Source organism: Dermacentor silvarum, chromosome 1 (genome assembly GCF_013339745.2).
Source record: "Dermacentor silvarum isolate Dsil-2018 chromosome 1, BIME_Dsil_1.4, whole genome shotgun sequence".
Classification (NCBI taxonomy): Eukaryota; Metazoa; Arthropoda; class Arachnida; order Ixodida; family Ixodidae; genus Dermacentor; species Dermacentor silvarum.
Genome location: NC_051154.1, coordinates 348,874,229 through 348,892,024, shown reverse-complemented (window position 1 = coordinate 348,892,024; position 17,796 = coordinate 348,874,229). Strand labels below are relative to the sequence as shown.

Here is a 17,796-nt window from a genome sequence, read left to right as displayed (position 1 = left end):
ATTTGAAGAAATGCCTTTTATACATCTGCAGTAATTCCAATCTTGTGTAGCCTGAAATTCACAAGCATTTTAACCTTGTATTTGTTGATCTTGGGTCCTTTTTCTAATAATTCGTTCAGAGACGCTGCTCCATGCGTGTGTGACGAGGCATCGAAGACCACCCTCCGCCATGTCGTCGAGGATGATTCCCTGATAACAGCATGGTGCGGCATGTAGTAGCATCTCTCTGCCGCGTCTTTTCCGTTGACTCTTTCCGCGTGATCATCCAGTTCATACTGCCTGACTGCCTTGTCGTACTGCTGAATAAGCTCCTCATTACTACCAAATCGCCACAATAAACCGTGTAGGCGTCGAACCGCAACACTTCGGTTGTCTGCTAGGTATGTATTGACGGATGTCCACGGTAGCGCTACTTCGTACCTCCCATTCTTGAATGCCATGTTCTCCGTGAATTGCCAGACCACTTCATTTCCATGCTCGTCGTGGATAGAAGGGTCAGAAATGCCTATGCTGTCTAGATCCCAGAAGTGCTGTAAGGTTTCAGACACGTCAGTCTCTGTGCAACTCGTGCGAAGGGCACAAACGTGCGCGCAGACTTCTTTAAAAATGTGACCGTCGCATGGTACAGGCCCTTGAAATGTCCAGCCAAGCTTGGTGTTGATCGCAGCAAGTTCTGTCACTTCGTCGTGCGACCAAACATCGTTTAGCACGAGCTTCCACATTTGGTCAGCTCCAATGAGCAAGCTTATGCTGACTTCTGTTTTTAGGCCATGAAGCAATACAAAGTCAGCAATAAACTTCTTTTCATTAGCCAGCTTCTGCACAAATGACTGTGACTGTGGAGGTTCAAGCAAGTGATCGCAGATAAAGGGAACCTCCAAAGCCTCGATTTCATGCTTGGAGCTGTCAAATTGGCTGATCAAAGTCACCTTAACCAAGTTGAGCTGCTCTTTTGGCGCACCGCTCGAACCACCGAACGCTTTCACTTGAACATCTACCTTCTTCAGTGCTGGCAGGCTTAGTTTTTTGGATATATCTTCTCTGATAAACGTTCTCTGGCTCCCATTGTCCAGGACCCCTCTTATATAGCAATAATTGCAGTCACTTAGAGCCCATACTCGGAACATCTGCAGTAATACGTCATTTTCAAATAAATTGCTTGTAGGTGCCTGTGCGGCAGCATGCAAGCTCGGGGTTTGTCGTTCACTCGGTTTCTTCTTGCTAGCGTAGTTGGGGTCACAAACAGCTGTTGCGTGCTTGCCTTTACAGGTAGCGCAACGGTTATTGCATCGGCAATCTTTCAAGTGGTGGCCTGATATTGTGCATTTCAAACATGTCCGACTTGGCCAAAAGGCTCTTCTTCTCCTGCAGGCTTATTGAAGAAGTGCACGTTTCCGTAACGTGGGTGGGTGAAAGGCAGAAAAAACAAGTACCTTTTGTCTTGCTGGATTCGTTGTGTAACACGGAGGCAGGCGTGGCACAGGTCTTCCTGTCACACCTTCCATCGTGCGTGTCGCGAACGCAGGAATCCTGGTGACCACTTTTTTCACGGGCTTCGACCTCCAGTCGGAGATAATCCAATAGCTGGCGCAGCGCCGTCTCTGACGACTGGATCTCGTCGGGCTTTTGTAGTAAGCTCTGTCGCTTGTAGTGTTCCACCACGATGTCATTGGGGATCGCTTTCGTCAGAATCTCGACGAGCATCGCAGCGTATGAAAGCTCCAATCGTCCAAGAGCCTTGAAACCTCTCACGTTAATATGTACGGTATCCAGGAGATTCCTCATAGCGGTCACGTCAGTAGAAAACCTCACTGGTCTCAGCATTCGAAGATTCTCCAAGTACTTCTTCTCGATGATCCTCACGTTGCCGAAGCGGTTGGTTAGAATTTCGATGGCATCTGCATATGATGCGTCCGTCACTTGAATTCCCTCGATCGCTTTGGCTGCTGGTCCAGCCAAAAAGGTTTTCAAGTAATGGAAGCGGTCGATGTTCATTAAACTGGCATTTTCGTGGACGGCATGCTTGAACATGTCCCAGAAGGGCTGCCACTGTTGCACTGTTCCATTGAAGTGAACCAAGTCGAGCTTCGGAAGTCGAGAAGCACCGACAACCGGTCTTGAGGTATCACCGAGGGCACAATGTCCTGAGATCGTACCTAAAGCTGAGGCGTCGTTAGGTGTCGGTAGGCCTCGATCCGCGGTCGTTTGAGACTGAAGCTCTTCGATGTGGTGACAGAGAAGGGACAAGGTTGCTGCCGCGTTGTCTTCATAATCCGCGACCGAGATGTAGTCTTCGGATGCTTGCTCGTCCGTGAGGTAACCCTCGAACTGTTCGTTGAGCACCCGTAGTCCGTCGTTGCAGCTCTTCAGTCTGTCATGCAGCACTCGAAGTGCCGGAGCGCTAAACTGACTCGATTCCATGAGTTGGCTTGCCTCGTTTCGGAGACGCGTGTGCAAAGCTCGTTGGGTTGCGCGCTTGCCCTTGATCCGCTCCATCTTCGTTGCTGGCGAAGTCCTTTCGTTGTCGGATCACTTGGATCACAGAGTCCCGGGTTTCTCGGCACCAGAAAATGTAAAACAAAGGAGTCTTCGCAGTAGAAGAGCGGGAAGGGGAAGTTTACTGCCCGAAGAACGGTAACAACGCGTCCATACTAGCCGTTCGAGTCAGTCCAGAAGCGCCAGATCACGAGCGAGCTGAGCGCGCTAGTCGCCGCCGTCGTCCTCTTCCTCTAATATTTAACACCCCTATTGCGTGCTTTGCAGAGCGCCAAAAAGGGTGCTTTTTACATAGATGCGCGACGGAAAGGCTTTGAGTGTAACCAACTAAAGCACTATTAGCCTCATGTATCCCAAAACAAATGTAGTTCTTTTTTTTTCGCAATGTTTGCAAACTGATGAACATGAATGGGGATTAGGCCAAACAAACAGCAGTCACTGCAGGGATTTTCGAGGGCACGATGATCACTCGAAAAAGAAAGTGGACAATGTGGGGGTGCGACCATTATGTGAATGCAATGTTTACACGGATAAATACGATATATCTTTTAACGAGAAAAGCACCTACTGGAAATCTGGGTTTCAAAACTTCACTGGGCGTCGGAACACGTGACATTTGGTTAGTACCACGCGGCTTGGAATGCTGCAGGTCACGCAGCCATCAGCACTTTTCGCTGCAGTCTGCAAGGCTTGCTCATTGTTTGCTGCTAATCCTATCGTTCAACTGGCATCACGTAGAATAGTCAAACGCAGTACCCTGCCACACACATCGCACCTCACCGCCTGGGGAAAGCAAGTTTCCCGATATCGTCGTACGAGCCTGCAAAATAGGAGGAGGTGAGGGCAATTTCAATTCTCCTTGGCACAATAGCCTAACTTGCTGGCTAGCTGGCATGCACTCATGATGTACCATGCACGGTGCTTGCTTGCTTTCTTTCTTTGTTTCTTTCTTTCATATTTTTCTCCCTGCAGCCACAAGTAAGTGAGCTCATGTAGGACTACATTGAAGGCGTGGTTGCAGACACATGTGCTTGAAGGAATGTGGGGTAGGTGCGGTGACTAGACTAAGCCAAACACTCAAACCTGGAGAAAGAATTCCCTCCGCGTTTTGCCTGCTTTGTAATGTTCAGTGGTGCCACATTTCACAAAACGTTGGAACTGACGTGAAACAGCTTGATATCTTTTTGCACAGATGGCACCACCACCAAACATCGCCTGTGAGACCTATTATTTATTGAAAATCTTCAGTTTCAAGCACTGCTTAGTAAAACTCGTGAGTGCTAGTAATTACAAGACACTATAAGGCTCTAGTAATGTGCAACAGTCGTGAATTAGCATGTACATGAAAAAGAATGTCAATTTGCACGGACCTGGCCAGCAGAAAAATTTGATTCACTGCTCCCCTGTAAATTCCCTAATTAACATAAGACAATTTTCTCTTCATAGAATCCAAGACAAGGGCTTGCTGTTTGATTATTGCAAATTTCAGAGTTTCAGCTTGAATAGTCCCTTCTTTGGTAATGTGTGACCAAGTAGTCATAAATTGCCAATTTGAAATAACTCGCAAACTGCTCATCAGAACACAAAACAACTTCGCTTAGATGATAAGTACACTGTAGCCTAGAAAACCACTAAATATTGTAATCTTGAGTTTAAAAGGAAAAAAGATATTCATTCATAAACTTTTATAGCTTTGCCCATTTTTATTGGCGTCTATATAAATTTCGAATTGCATTACACGCAATTTCTCTTCAAAGAAACCTTGTATGACATTTCATTTAAAGGCACAGCAAATTTTATTTTGTTATGTTTAACAGTTTTCCCGGAAATGCAGTACAACGGAGGCTAGTACAGCAAAAACGCCATTTTTCGCTCCCACTGTTTTGATTGTCGTCAGGCAACGCTTCAGGCTAGGCAATAATACTAGGTGACATTGGAAAGCGCAGAAAGTAAGCTTTCTAATCCAATAAAGTTCACATTCGTCCAATGAGCGCAGGAAGCATAGTGCATCTGTAAACAGTGACTAAAATGCCGAGCACGTGCCGCCGGAGTGGGACCGCTACCTTAATGACGAGGCCGTAATTATCAAGTCGATGGAAAAGAGCGCGTAGGTGAGCTTCATGCTCTGGGCTGGATGAGCTTGCAATGAGGAAATCATTAAGGTAGGCGAAGACGAAGTTGAGACCTCGCATGGCCTCGTTGGTAGTGCACTGAAAAGTCTGTGCAGCATTGCGCAATCCAAAAGGCATCTTCACATACTCGAAGAGCCCGAAAGGGGTGGTAATGGCCGTCTTCGGAGCGTCAGCGGACTCCACAGGAATTTGATGGTAAACTTTCACTAAGTCAATCTTAGAGTAGATGGTGCACCCAGCCATTGTCTGCACCATCCACAATTTATCGATAACCTTACCATTTGTCATGGCACTCTTTGGCCATACCTGGCCCTTGCGCCATAAAACACCTCACATCATCATCAGTGAGTGCACCGTGTACAATTGGATGTTAAAAAAGAGATCACGAGAGGGCGCCACCATTCAGTGTGACACGCTGGCTGAGTACATTGGTGAAAAAAGCGCGAAATAAACACGGACAAGGTAGGAACACAGGACAAGCATTAAATGCCGACTACTTGGGTTTATTGTGATCATACACAAATATACCTTTGAAAAGGGGTCCCCACAAGCCCGTTTTCAAAGGTATATTTGTGTATGATCACAATAAACCCTAGTAGTTTGCAGTTAGCGCTTGTCCTGTGTTCCTCCTTTGTCCATGTTTATTTGCGCTGTTTTTTTTCACTGATGGATTCATACCAACTAGCTCGCATTCATATCCTTTTAAGCTGGTGGAGTACTCCTTATAAATCCTCCGCTTCTGCCTTCTCCGCAACCCTCCTTTTCTGTATTTTAAAATATCTTGTAGATGCGTGCCTCTTTGGTGTCGCAGTGAATATGCAGTGAATTTGCTACTACTGCTATCACAACAGCCCATCTCGCACAGTTGCATAGTGTTTCTAGATGTCATAGATGTCAGTGCCTGCACTGCAGCGGTCGCCGCTAGCAGACGACAGGGCACAGAAGGACACCTTTAAGATGTGTTCACCCTCCTGATTGTTTGAAGAAGCCAGTAGCTTCCATAGTGCAGTGAGGAACTACTGAAACAGAGTATAGTGTTTTGCTTTTTTTTTTTACCATGAATGTTTGGCCTTTCTGCTGAAGCCACACAAATCATTGTGGCTTGTTGGGCTGCCCAGACCAATTTGAAAAACTCTTAGGAGAAGGAGGAATAACCATGCTTGATGTTTAAAATGAAACGAAACAACAAAAACAGAAAGCTTTGCAAGTGGCATTGTCTCTGGTGTTACTCAAGCTATTGCTGTCCCTGCTTTGCATTTCGAGTGAAACTGTTTTTTCCAATTGTAATGTCTACTGGTTTGAGAACTTTCTATAGAAATTTCATTTCAGTTGGTGCTGTGGAGTTTCTGCATAGCTACATAAATTTATAGCTAGCTTTTCCTGCACTTTAGTCTTTGTCTGTCCACTATACACATTTAACTTAATGCATACAGCACAATATTTATTTTCTTTGCCCAGCAGGCCTATTTCTTCGAACTTGTGGAATAATGTTGCTAAACCTACTGAATTAAAGCTCTCTCATGATTGTGAGTGGAAGACGCTGTACCTGATGACAGCCTAAGAATTCAGTACAAGCTCTACCCACAACACCCCAGTGCACCTGTCATCCGTGCCTCCACTCTTCAAAACGTGGTACCCGAGAGAGGTGAAGACTCTCTCAAAGAGGCTGCACCAGCTGGAGGCCGCTTACAGCTTAGGTGCTGTTGCCCTGCTAATGTAAATGCTAGACTAATTGGAAAATGAAAGCTGCGTGTTTAACACCGAGGGTGTTAAACACGCAGGAAAACAGAAATCACTTGACGTTACAGAAATGGGAGAGTGTAATTGGCTGGCGGCATTTATGCAAATTTTCTTCCGAGTTGGACAGTGGCATGTATGCCACTGTACATGCCACTGCATTCTCAGGTTGTCGCCAACAATAGAAGTAGAGGCACGTGGGCTCATTGCAGTTTTTTTTTTTATATGAAAACCATGAAAGAACCAAATGGTCTGTTAGCTAAAGCATGTTTTCAGAGAATGGGGAGTTTAAGAAATAGCCCACCTAAGCATCGTTGCACACCCAAAGCCCCCCATTCCCTACTGGCGTTTTTTTTTTTTTTTTAATGCTTTTTTGCATTCTTTTTTATGCCAGGCTGTTTGCGTCCCCTAACTTTGGCTGGGCAAACCCTAAAACTTCCTATCGGAGCATTTTGTCAGCACATGAGAGTTAGCTTGTGCAGCTACAGTTTACAGAGAGGTTCTCGTGTTCCGAAAACTTCTGTCAGTAACTGTTAAATCTTTTTTTTTTAAATGTAACATTTTTAAGGTTGTGTGTGTTGTCGGTTATGTGTCCAGTTTTCACCAGAAACCTGGTATTTGTTGCCACTAGTCTTAAGGCAGAAGCTAAAAGAAATTTGGTCCACAATGCAGCCAAATCTGAAGGAGTGCCCTAGCTTGCACAGTCTCAAAATCAGGGCAGGGCTGTAATTTTGTAGCAGTGCCTTTCTGATGCCATTGCTTTTCGCATTTTCGCAGTGGTCAGAGCGACACTCCACCCACGTTATCAATGGGTTTAGCTGGCCATGAACACTAGATAAGAGTGGCATAGAAACGAGCAGAAGGCATCGCTACAACATCACGGCCAAGGCTAGCTACCTAGCCATTATACAAATGCTTAGATTTGTACTATATCAGTGAACTAAAGCATGTGCACTACAATGTCAAGCAGAGCAACTCTGTTTGGGGGAACACTGCCTTATAAAAATGCACAGATAATTTAAGCCAGCAGCTGGTTATCTGCAGTGTAATGAAAGTCACTGATTAAAGGAGTACACATTGCTGATATGTCATTCTTGAAGATTGGTGATGTAGCCATGCAAAGAAGGCAGTTTTTTAGCTTATATTATTTGTCCTCGCTACTTTTTCATGCTTCCTGCCCGCATTTAAACATTCTGATATGGCTTGCATACCTGGCAAATAAGAATTGAATTGCTGGGCGACTGGCCACTCAAGGCACTTTGTGTGTATTCCCAGGATTCTTTCACACTCGGTAAAACACATTTATGTAGCACGTATTGAGCAACAGAAAGCTGTATCGGGAGTTTTTCATGTTGCTTTATAATTTTCTCATTGACACCTTGATAATTAGGTCAGTACTTCTCGAGTTATATAATGTGGGGTCTCACACACGCTCTTGGGACAAAGGAACGACAACACGGTAGTGCAAACAAACAAAAAAACATTTATTGCACCTTTCATACACTAATACACGCTAGCCAAATTACTACCTGAAGAACATTCACATAGGCGCGCGACAAATCAAGCAAGTCCGACTCACCGCGACCGGATAGCGAGCGAATATGTTCGTGCCATGCTATGACACCTTCGTCTAGTAGTTCACGTGTTCGTCCATACCGGTGTGCTGCTCTTAGCCTCGCGAGATGGTCCCGCGAAGCGGGCCGGCGCACTCACGAAGCGTTCTTGCGTGTTGGTCACCGATCCCAAGCCAAAGATGGCCCGATTCGTGGGACCATCTCGCGAGGCTAAGAGCAGGACACTGGTATAGACGAACACGGATCGTTTGAACGCATCACCGTTCGCGTGACCGTACACGTGAACGCCATTATACAAATGCTTAGATTTGTACTATATCAGTGAACTAAAGCATGTGCACTACAATGTCAAGCAGAGCAACTCTGTTTGGGGGAACACTGCCTTATAAAAATGCACAGATAATTTAAGCCAGCAGCTGGTTATCTGCAGTGTAATGAAAGTCACTGATTAAAGGAGTACACATTGCTGATATGTCATTCTTGAAGATTGGTGATGTAGCCATGCAAAGAAGGCAGTTTTTTAGCTTATATTATTTGTCCTCGCTACTTTTTCATGCTTCCTGCCTGCATTTAAACATTCTGATATGGCTTGCATACCTGGCAAATAAGAATTGAATTGCTGGGCGACTGGCCACTCAAGGCACTTTGTGTGTATTCCCAGGATTCTTTCACACTCGGTAAAACACATTTATGTAGCACGTATTGAGCAACAGAAAGCTGTATCGGGAGTTTTTCATGTTGCTTTATAATTTTCTCATTGACACCTTGATAATTAGGTCAGTACTTCTCGAGTTATATAATGTGGGGTCTCACACACGCTCTTGGGACAAAGGAACGACAACACGGTAGTGCAAACAAACAAAAAAACATTTATTGCACCTTTCATACACTAATACACGCTAGCCAAATTACTACCTGAAGAACATTCACATAGGCACGCGACAAATCAAGCAAGTCCGACTCACCGCGACCGGATAGCGAGCGAATATGTTCGTGCCATGCTATGACACCTTCGTCTAGTAGTTCACGTGTTCGTCCATACCGGTGTGCTGCTCTTAGCCTCGCGAGATGGTCCCGCGAAGCGGGCCGGCGCACTCACGAAGCGTTCTTGCGTGTTGGTCACCGATCCCAAGCCAAAGATGGCCCGATTCGTGGGACCATCTCGCGAGGCTAAGAGCAGGACACTGGTATAGACGAACACGGATCGTTTGAACGCATCACCGTTCGCGTGACCGTACACGTGAACGACTAGACGAAGGTGTCATAGCATGGCACGAACATATTCGCTCGCTATCCGGTCGCGGTGAGTCGGACTTGCTTGATTTGTCATGCGCCTATGTGAATGTTCTTCAGGTAGTAATTTTTCCCTTTCTCCCAAGTCACCCTGCCGTTCGGTGGCGTTAACATTGCGACACTCGCGCCATTTCTCGCAATGCGCCACAACAACCATGACCGCCGCCGGCACTTAGCCACGCGGTGAAGCCGGATTACAGGAGACGCGCGAGACTTGCGCATCCCCATAATAAATACAAAGCCTAATTAAATCTCATTAACAAAATAATTACTGGCAGCTACTTCACTGTACTGGAAACAATACGTACTAGGTTTGCTTCGCATGACGCTGTTTCTATTTTTTTTAATCGTGCTGCATGATAGTTGGGACATCCTGTATATTCGACTTTATTGCTAGTGCATTGCATTTTTTTTTTTTTTGTGGATACTTAGTGGAGTTCAAATGCTGTTATTTTAACGGAATCTGTGCAAGAAAAATGGCTGCACTGTTTGCGAACCTTAAAATGCCCATTTTCTATATATCTGATATACTTTCTCATTGAAATTGCCCATAGCAGATTTTACATTGTCTTGACGGAACCCTTACTAGAGAAAACAAAAACACAATACCCGTGTTGTTTTGGTTAAGATATTGATTTACAAAGAGCAGCTATTTATTGTAAGTGCACCACTGGTGGCTCGTGGGATGCTGGCAAGGACATACCTGAAAGTAGTTATGCCCTCTACTGTTGGGTAATTGGTAGTTACCAACTACGAAAGTGATTTTTTTTTTTTTTTTTTTTGTCGCTGTTCTCTGCAGGCACACTTTGAAGAGGACCAGTATGAGCCCAGACGCACGGACCGTAAACTGAAGCCGTTTGCTGTGCCCACTCTGTTTAGCCACCGGAAAGTTCCGAAACGACGCCGAAGGCTTGTACGGGGTGCATCAACAAGCAGCAGTATCAGTGTTACCACTGCTGTTGACACTGCTGCAAAGGTCTCCACAACCACAAGTCTCACAACTGCTGCAACTGTTTCTACTGTCATGACACCTGCGGTTTCATCTTCAGTGGCCAAAAGCTGGCCAGCTCATCTTCAATCAGGTGGACATATCTTTTTAAACCTTGCAGCAATGTGGGTTCTTGTCCGGATCTTCTTTAGATTTACTATGAGGACCTTATCTGAAATGAAAGTCAAGGGGGGAATCGTTCAGTCAATGGATATTGTAGGTGCCCTTGAGGTGGGGCAAAGAGAGACTTCTGTGTTAAAATAAAAAAATAGTTCACAAAAGCTTTCTTTCAGCTGATTGTGCGGGCAGAGACAAAACAACTTGTTTTCCTTGTGCTGGGGTAATTTAAAGATTCTGTTCCAGTGCCATTATCAAGTTTTGCCAGGGGCCACAGCAGCACTCTGCCTGTGCTTTCAACTGGATAGGCTGGCCGTGAACGGTGGCTGATAAGCGTGGCATACAATTGAATGGAATGAATAGCTACATTATACTGGCCTTGGCCTCCATTTATTCTACACTTGTCTTTGTTTAATGACAGGATTTTCTAAAAAGTTTGTAGATGGGTTTTAGATGGTTTTCGTCGATTTGTACGGGTATCTGTGATCTTTAACCTTTAATGTTCTATTGGCGATATTTTAGCCAGTGTTTAACAGCATAGGAGAGACATGCTTTTAAATCATGAAATGTCTTGCCATGGTTTGCATCAGTCCTTTTACTGCTTTCTGTCATTTTTATTTTTTCATGTCTTTCATGTTTTTAACAATTGTTTTCAAGATTTATTTATTTATTTGTTTGAATGTTGTGTCAGTCTTTTGCAGGGCAAAGATAGGAGCAGGTTACATTAGTCGCACTGTAATAAGTACAACAATGCCATAACAATGTAGAATGCATACAACCACATTACACGTTGCAACAGGGTGATTTGCCACACAAGTCAGCCATGCCAGTCCCATCGACACTTCTAATTTTAATAATAAAAAAAGAAATATATATATGTATATGTGTGTGTGTGTGTGTGTGTGTGTGTGTGTGTGTGTGTGTGTGTGTGTGTGTGTGTGTGTGTGTGTGTGTGTGTGTGTGTGTGTGTGTGTGTGTGTGTGTGTGTGTTGGCTTTCATTCTTCAGAAAACATTGAACCAGTGCTAAGCTTTCGAAAAAAAAAAAAAACATTCTGAGGTTCGCCGCTGCCAAGCACCTGTTTTGCCTCCTTTACAGATCTTGCAGATTTGGGCAATTATTGCCAAAAAGTTGTTCCCTGTGTGGGCTGAAATATCTTAATTTTGTTACAAGGCATCTGGAAGCAATTTTTTGTATACCATGTTTTAGTTTCCGACCAAAAAATCTCAAATTTGGCTGATGGAGCAATTTTGCATAAATTCACTTCCTTCTCTCACAAGCTATTAAAACAACGACAAAGAAACTTGCTTGGAATGTAGATGTGTCCATCCTCTGACTGTGACCTGCAATTCGTATTCCTGGATAGGGTTTAACTTATCCGAAGCCTCATCCGTTAGGCAAAAAAGTGAAACTTTAAAAATCAAATAAAAAACAGGACATCGTTTATTCCTTTCAAAAAGGCAGATCTTAAAGCCCATGGTGTGTTTTACAGAAATACAGCGGAAAAAACAAATGTCAGCACGTTTTGTTAACTTTTGCTCTGTACGGTGACAAACGCAACCAACTTTTCTCATTTCTTGAGATGTCTGTTGTTAGGGCGGCGATGCGCATCTTGTTGCTAACAAAGGGTTGTGGTATCAAGAGCGTGGAACAAATCGTGACGTCTCTACACCATGAAAAATTATACTATATCATCTCTTCCCTTAGCTGCCCCAAAGCAAAGCAATAAATTATACGCGAGGCAATGATGATGACCTTTTCCAGCATGCACAAGCTCAGCTTCATGTTGGCACAGTGCACACACATGCACACTTCATGCAAAGATGTGCACAGAACCCACATTGGTCTCAAGGAGTAGAATTTTGAGGCCATTAGGAGTGTCACTGTGAGCAGTCTTGAATAATTGGAAGGCTTCATGAATAGGTCGCATCGTGATGCGCTTTGGGACAAATAGTTCTTTTTTCAGTTAACCATAACTACAATGGCATCTTTTGTCTTTGAACTTGGTCGCGAGCAATTGAATTCATCTTTCGGGTAGTAGTCCAAAGCTGCCTGTATTTCAGTGTCATGGAGATACCTTCTTGTATATGGGTCAAGAAGCAACCACACTCCGTGGGTTTGCTGAAACTTACGTGCTCTTTGTAACATGAAATGAAATGCCAACATAATTATTTTTTTTTTTTATCTTTTGATGCGAAGGTCTGCCAGGGAGTAATGCTAACAACTGGCATTGTTCAGTGAAAGATTCGAAAGCATCAAAAGCTTCCCATATGTTACTCAGCCACTCTGAGCAAGTGCTGTAGCTCTGAGCCTATGTTGAAGCCTCGCTGCTGGTGCCATATGCGGTTGTTGTGCTTAATATTGATCTTTTTTGACAGGAATTCATGAACCTTTGTCTTGTGTTTTGTGTAAGACTTGTGACAGCGAACCTTAGCAGAAATTGGTGGTTTGAAAAGGGATAATTAAGGACACTCAACGTACCTGTTGTGCCCCTGCAGAGCTGCTTCATCGGACATGCAAATTTCATCAGGTCACAACATATGAGATGACTGCAATGTCAACTCTTGCTTGCAACAAAAGCCGTGAAGGCAGAGAAAATTCATTTCTGCGATGGCCATTCTTTCTGCAAAATTCTTGTTCACCACAGCAATGTCCAAGCTTTTCACGCCACAAAAAATACATGTGATACTTGATTTTTTTGTTATGCAGTTTTAGATAGTCCACACAATACACTCACTTGGTGCAGTATGTTTCAACTATTATGCCAGGGAACTCGCATTGGCTGAACTTCCACGAACCAAGCAGAAAGCAGAACTGCCCGAGGCTCTTGAAAACTACAAGCACTGGTGTGAAACACACTGCACTTTTCAAAGCTCGCGCAAGAAAGGAGACGCGAATTACTCGTGTTATGTGGTCTGTCTATTGTGGTCAGGTTGACAGCCGATACTGCGAACAGCAGGAACAACAAGGCAGAGACACCACATAAGGCGACAGAAGGCTCATAACTAGCAAGTAAATATTTCATTTGGCACTTAGGGAAACCGCCGACAAAACATTTAAAGAAACTAATTTTTGGTCACCAGCGTTGGGGAGCTGACATGACGTAAATATTAAGTCAGAAACAGTGTGATCGTGACAGGGGGGACCTCGGATGGATGAGATAACAGCATATACAGGGTAAAGGGATAGGACAACCCGAGAAAAATGCAGCTAGAGGAAGCTGCAACATCAAAAAGGCGTGACACCGAATGCTTATGTTCGAGGCACTGGGAGGGAGCCGCCTCTATCTGCCAGAAAAGGCTCGGGAGCGGGGAGTTGTTCCAAAAAAGGACAAGGTGCCACAGCAGCCTTGATCCCTGCGCCGCTGTGGCAGAATGAGGCGCAGGTGTGGGGTAGGTTAGGGGTTGGCCATAAGGGAAGGTGAGGGAAGCTAGACAAAAACGATTACCTAATTGCTACTACACAGACAGACCCAACAGTGGGAGGTTTTGAGCAGAAAAGGAAATAAACTTGCTAAGCTATTTAGCTAAAAAAACCCAAAAATATGAAAGGAACAAGAAGCACAAGAAAAAAAATGGTAGGCAGCCCTAATCTTTGACTTTGGTGTCTCTTAGTGGCACTAGCACCTCGGCGTTGGTGTTCTTTAGGTTAACTTTGTGTTTGTATGTTTTGAAAGAATGACACAGACACAGAACCGTCGTCTGTAGGTCTTCTAGTGGGTAGGCTGTGCTTGGCACGGTGGATTCCTCGTCGACCACCTCCATGGGGAACATAACGCACGAACCGAACTCGGAGGAGCAAGCAAGCAATCGTCTTTCCCCTGGCGCGATATGCGGGCGAGGAGCGATGGAGCGTGAGGAGGAAGCGCAGCACGCACCATCTAGTGGGGTGTAGCCCCCTAGTGAGTGGCGCACGAAGCGCACCTTACGCGCCCTCTCCGGTGCTGACGCCGGAGCATGTAACAAGCGCACACGCGCAGCTGTTGCGAGCAAGTGCGTGCCAGGAGAGACGCAACAGAGGAGGGAGTGACGTCACATCCGCTTTGTTAGGCAGATATTCAATCTATGCCACTGTTTTCCATTAATTAGCCGGTTAAATATCATGCCACCTTCTTGTGTGTGACGACATTAATGATGTCATTACTTCCGCTTTCTACTTCCGGGTTTCCAGGAATTTTGCCAAAGTCGTGCTCACGTGGTGGGTTTCTAAAATCTACGATTCAATGCTTTGGTGTGTCGTAATCGGTGATTTCTAATTATTCCAGACACTTCAGTAGCTCAACTTGTAACTAAACTTATGCTCTGATATCATATCTATGATGAAATCCATGAATTTTGTACTGTACTGTTTTTCTTTTTCTAGTTTTCCTGATTTATTTTGAATTTCGTCCCCAGTCGTCTCGGGAGGTGAACAGGCAGTGCTGCGCAAGAAACAAGAGTGTCGCTCGATGCTCGTGCCACTAAATAAAAGGGGGGAGGGCATAATGAGCATCAATTTACTGGCAGAACTCTTCTATTCATTTTTCAACAAACCGCTTTCTCCTGTGAATATATAGAATATAGTTTAATTTCATGGAAACGCAACCGTTTCTTAGGGATGAGATGCACATCGCCGGACTAACCACACGCACACAAGACACAAACAGTTTTCGGTGTTTGTCGCCATATAGATCAAAAGATAACAAAACGTTTGGACGTTTTTTTTTTAATTTCCTTAGGACAAATCATGGTTTTTAAAATGAAATTAAAAAATGTCCTCTTTTTTTTTTTCATAGTTTTTTTTCCTGACGTGATATATGGATGGAACTTTGTATACGATAAACACTATCTAGGAATACGGATTGCGGGTCACATGCAAAGGATAGGCCAATCTATGTCCTAAGCAAGTTTTGTGGTCGTGGCTTTAATAGCTTGTGATAGATACGGATGCAAATTTATGCAAAATTGCTCCATCAGTCAAATTTCAATTTTTTTTGGTCAAAAATTAAGATGCAGTATACAAAATTTAATTGCGTCCATACGCTTTGTAACAAATGTATTATAAAATTAAAAACCTGTCGAGTCCACACAGGGACAGACTTTTGGGCAATAATTGCTCGAGTAGGCCAGATCTGTAATAAGAGGCAAAACAACTGCTTGGCAGTGGCGAACCCCAATATTTTGTCTTGACAAGAAATTTTTTTTCTCGAAAAATAAGCACTGGTTCAATGTTCCCGAAGGATGAAAGCCAACATTTTTTTTTTTTTCGTTAAGATTAAATATGTTAACCAGACATGCTTGGTTGATTTTCTGTGGAATCTCACCCAACAATATAAGGTTACAAGAAATAATATTACATGTTACAACGATATTACAACAATATGGACATTTTTGAGGGCATCACAATTGGCGCCTGTCTGTGGCATGAATGCCAAGCCTGACTTAGAAGCACTGCAGTCAAATGAGAGGGAAACACGCCCTACTATGAAAGACTCTTGATTGTCTGTGGTTCCATTATTGTACGACCATACTGTAGTGCAGAATGTTCATGTTCTGTTTTTTGTAAATGCCCCCTTGACGACCTTTCTCACGCTGTTACAGCCACCAAACTTGCCAGCGGGGCTGAGCAGGCACAGTACATGCAAGTCACTCCGTCAGCCATGCCCAAATTGCTGACATCGCCTGTAGATACTGGGCCTGCCTTCACTGTGGCCACTTCAGGTGGCAACGTCATCCTTGTTCCTGCGAATGCACAACACGAAGACCATTACATTATCGGGGATCCACCTGTTTTTGTGACTCAGATGAGAGCACCACCTGTTCTGGTGCCTAATGCCAGGACTCCAAATACCAACTCAGGTTAGTGGCATTTTCTATAGCTTCATAATCGCAGTAATAATCTTGCGATATACAGCCACCCCTGGACCTCATTCGCTCACCTTGCCCACAAGTGCATGCTTGGTAGGCGGCATACAGACTTTGCGTATCAATTTGGATTACGTTGTGAACCTTAATATCTTGTATTTAACTTTGGCAGTACAAAATGGAAAAATAATAAATTTATTCTTATGACTCAACTAAAAAATGCTTGGTTTTTGTTACCAGTTTTCTTCCCGGGTAACAACTTTGGTACTCAAATATGCAGTATAACCTCATTCATACTTTTGGGTGGCCCAAGATGTGCATTGCAGTTTTTTCAGCTTCAGCAAGCTTATGTTTGCACTCAGCAGCTTCTTCGGGAGGGGCATTTTGGTGGGAAGTTTTGACGGGCCTACTCAGTGAGAATCGTGGCATGAGACGCCGACGCACATCGAGCTGGTGACGCCTGAGCTATGGGGCACTCGTGAATACAGCCCTCAGCGTCATGAGTGAGAGAGCGTTGTAACTTTTCGTTGCACTAACAAACAGGGGTGCAGTGTGGGCATGGGTGAATATTGAACACGCTCAAGAGTCTATGATCATCGAAGATCAATTTACTTGTGAAAAACTCTGCAGAATTGTATTGCACAGAAAACTATACAGTCCAACCCACTTATAACGATCTCAGATATAACAATCTATCGGTTATAATGACCTAATTTCAGTAGATTTGTGATTTTCCAATCCTCCCTATGGAATCTGTTTCCAGATATAACGAGCGTTTGTTTAAAATCAGCATACCGCTACAATGAACGCCTGGAACCCGGTCATGGTACGAAGAGGGCACATGCGAATTGCCTAAGCACAGAAGCGCAGCCAAACTGGGCACACGGCAGCGCATGCCCCACTCCAGTCCAAACGCAACGATTATACAGCCTTCGAGATGAGCGAGCGACCGCCTCGCACAGATTTCGAAAGCTGTCAAGAAGGTTACGCGTGGTCATGCGTTTTCAAGGCACGCCTCCAGGGTGGAGGCATGCTGCTTACAGCATAAACAGCATGGTGCGGGGCGTGCACTGTTACGATATCGGATACCACGATGGTGTCACTTTTGTTTTTGTGCAGTTGTCCGTGTGGCACCATGTGCATTATGCCTGTTTCACCGATTTGGAACGACCATCTGTCTTTCTACTATGGGAACAATGGCTGCTCAAGCATTCCTGTCAACGCGGCCCGAGTCGGCGAGAGCGCTGCACCACGCGCTGCCGCCACGCAATGTTGCGAAGGGTTGGCGGTTACTTCACTGTTATCAGGAGATCAGCGTTTGGCAGCGCTTCGTTTATGCTTTCCCGATTGCTGATAATGGTTCGCAGTGACGTTTTACCTTTCAAACATTGAATTTTTTTCGCCCAAAGCGACATAGATAACATAATTTTACGGCTCTTGTGTGGCTGACGCGCAGCTGCTAATGCCACGATGTCCGAGACCTTCACAGAAGGGCGGCATGCCACAGTAGTTTCCAAAGTTTACGCTTTCAGCCAACTAGAACGATTTGCGCTCGTGTGCAGAATAGTCATGTCCCACTGGTAGTCACAAGCTCTCGAATAAAAAATGATGGCTGCG

At 44.5% G+C, this 17,796-nt stretch overlaps 2 protein-coding genes across 3 annotated transcripts in view; both read left to right on the top strand.

Annotated features, from left to right (window-relative positions):
- Positions 1 to 17,796, top strand: part of LOC119437407 (uncharacterized) — a 408,649-nt gene that overhangs the window by 109,247 nt on the left and 281,606 nt on the right. The window lies entirely within an intron of this gene.
- The window catches only part of LOC119437408 (uncharacterized), a 57,416-nt gene that overhangs the window by 13,556 nt on the left and 26,064 nt on the right, over positions 1 to 17,796 (top strand). The window contains exons 1-3 of one of the 2 annotated variants that reach the window (XM_049660511.1): positions 1,793 to 4,823; positions 10,032 to 10,314; positions 15,916 to 16,173. In XM_049660511.1, coding sequence (XP_049516468.1) covers positions 4,821 to 4,823; positions 10,032 to 10,314; positions 15,916 to 16,173 — 544 coding nt within the window. In that variant the 5' untranslated portion in view covers positions 1,793 to 4,820. Of the gene's footprint in view, positions 1 to 1,792; positions 4,824 to 10,031; positions 10,315 to 15,915; positions 16,174 to 17,796 lie in introns of those variants that run through there. The other variant, XM_037704443.2, reaches the window with a different exon arrangement.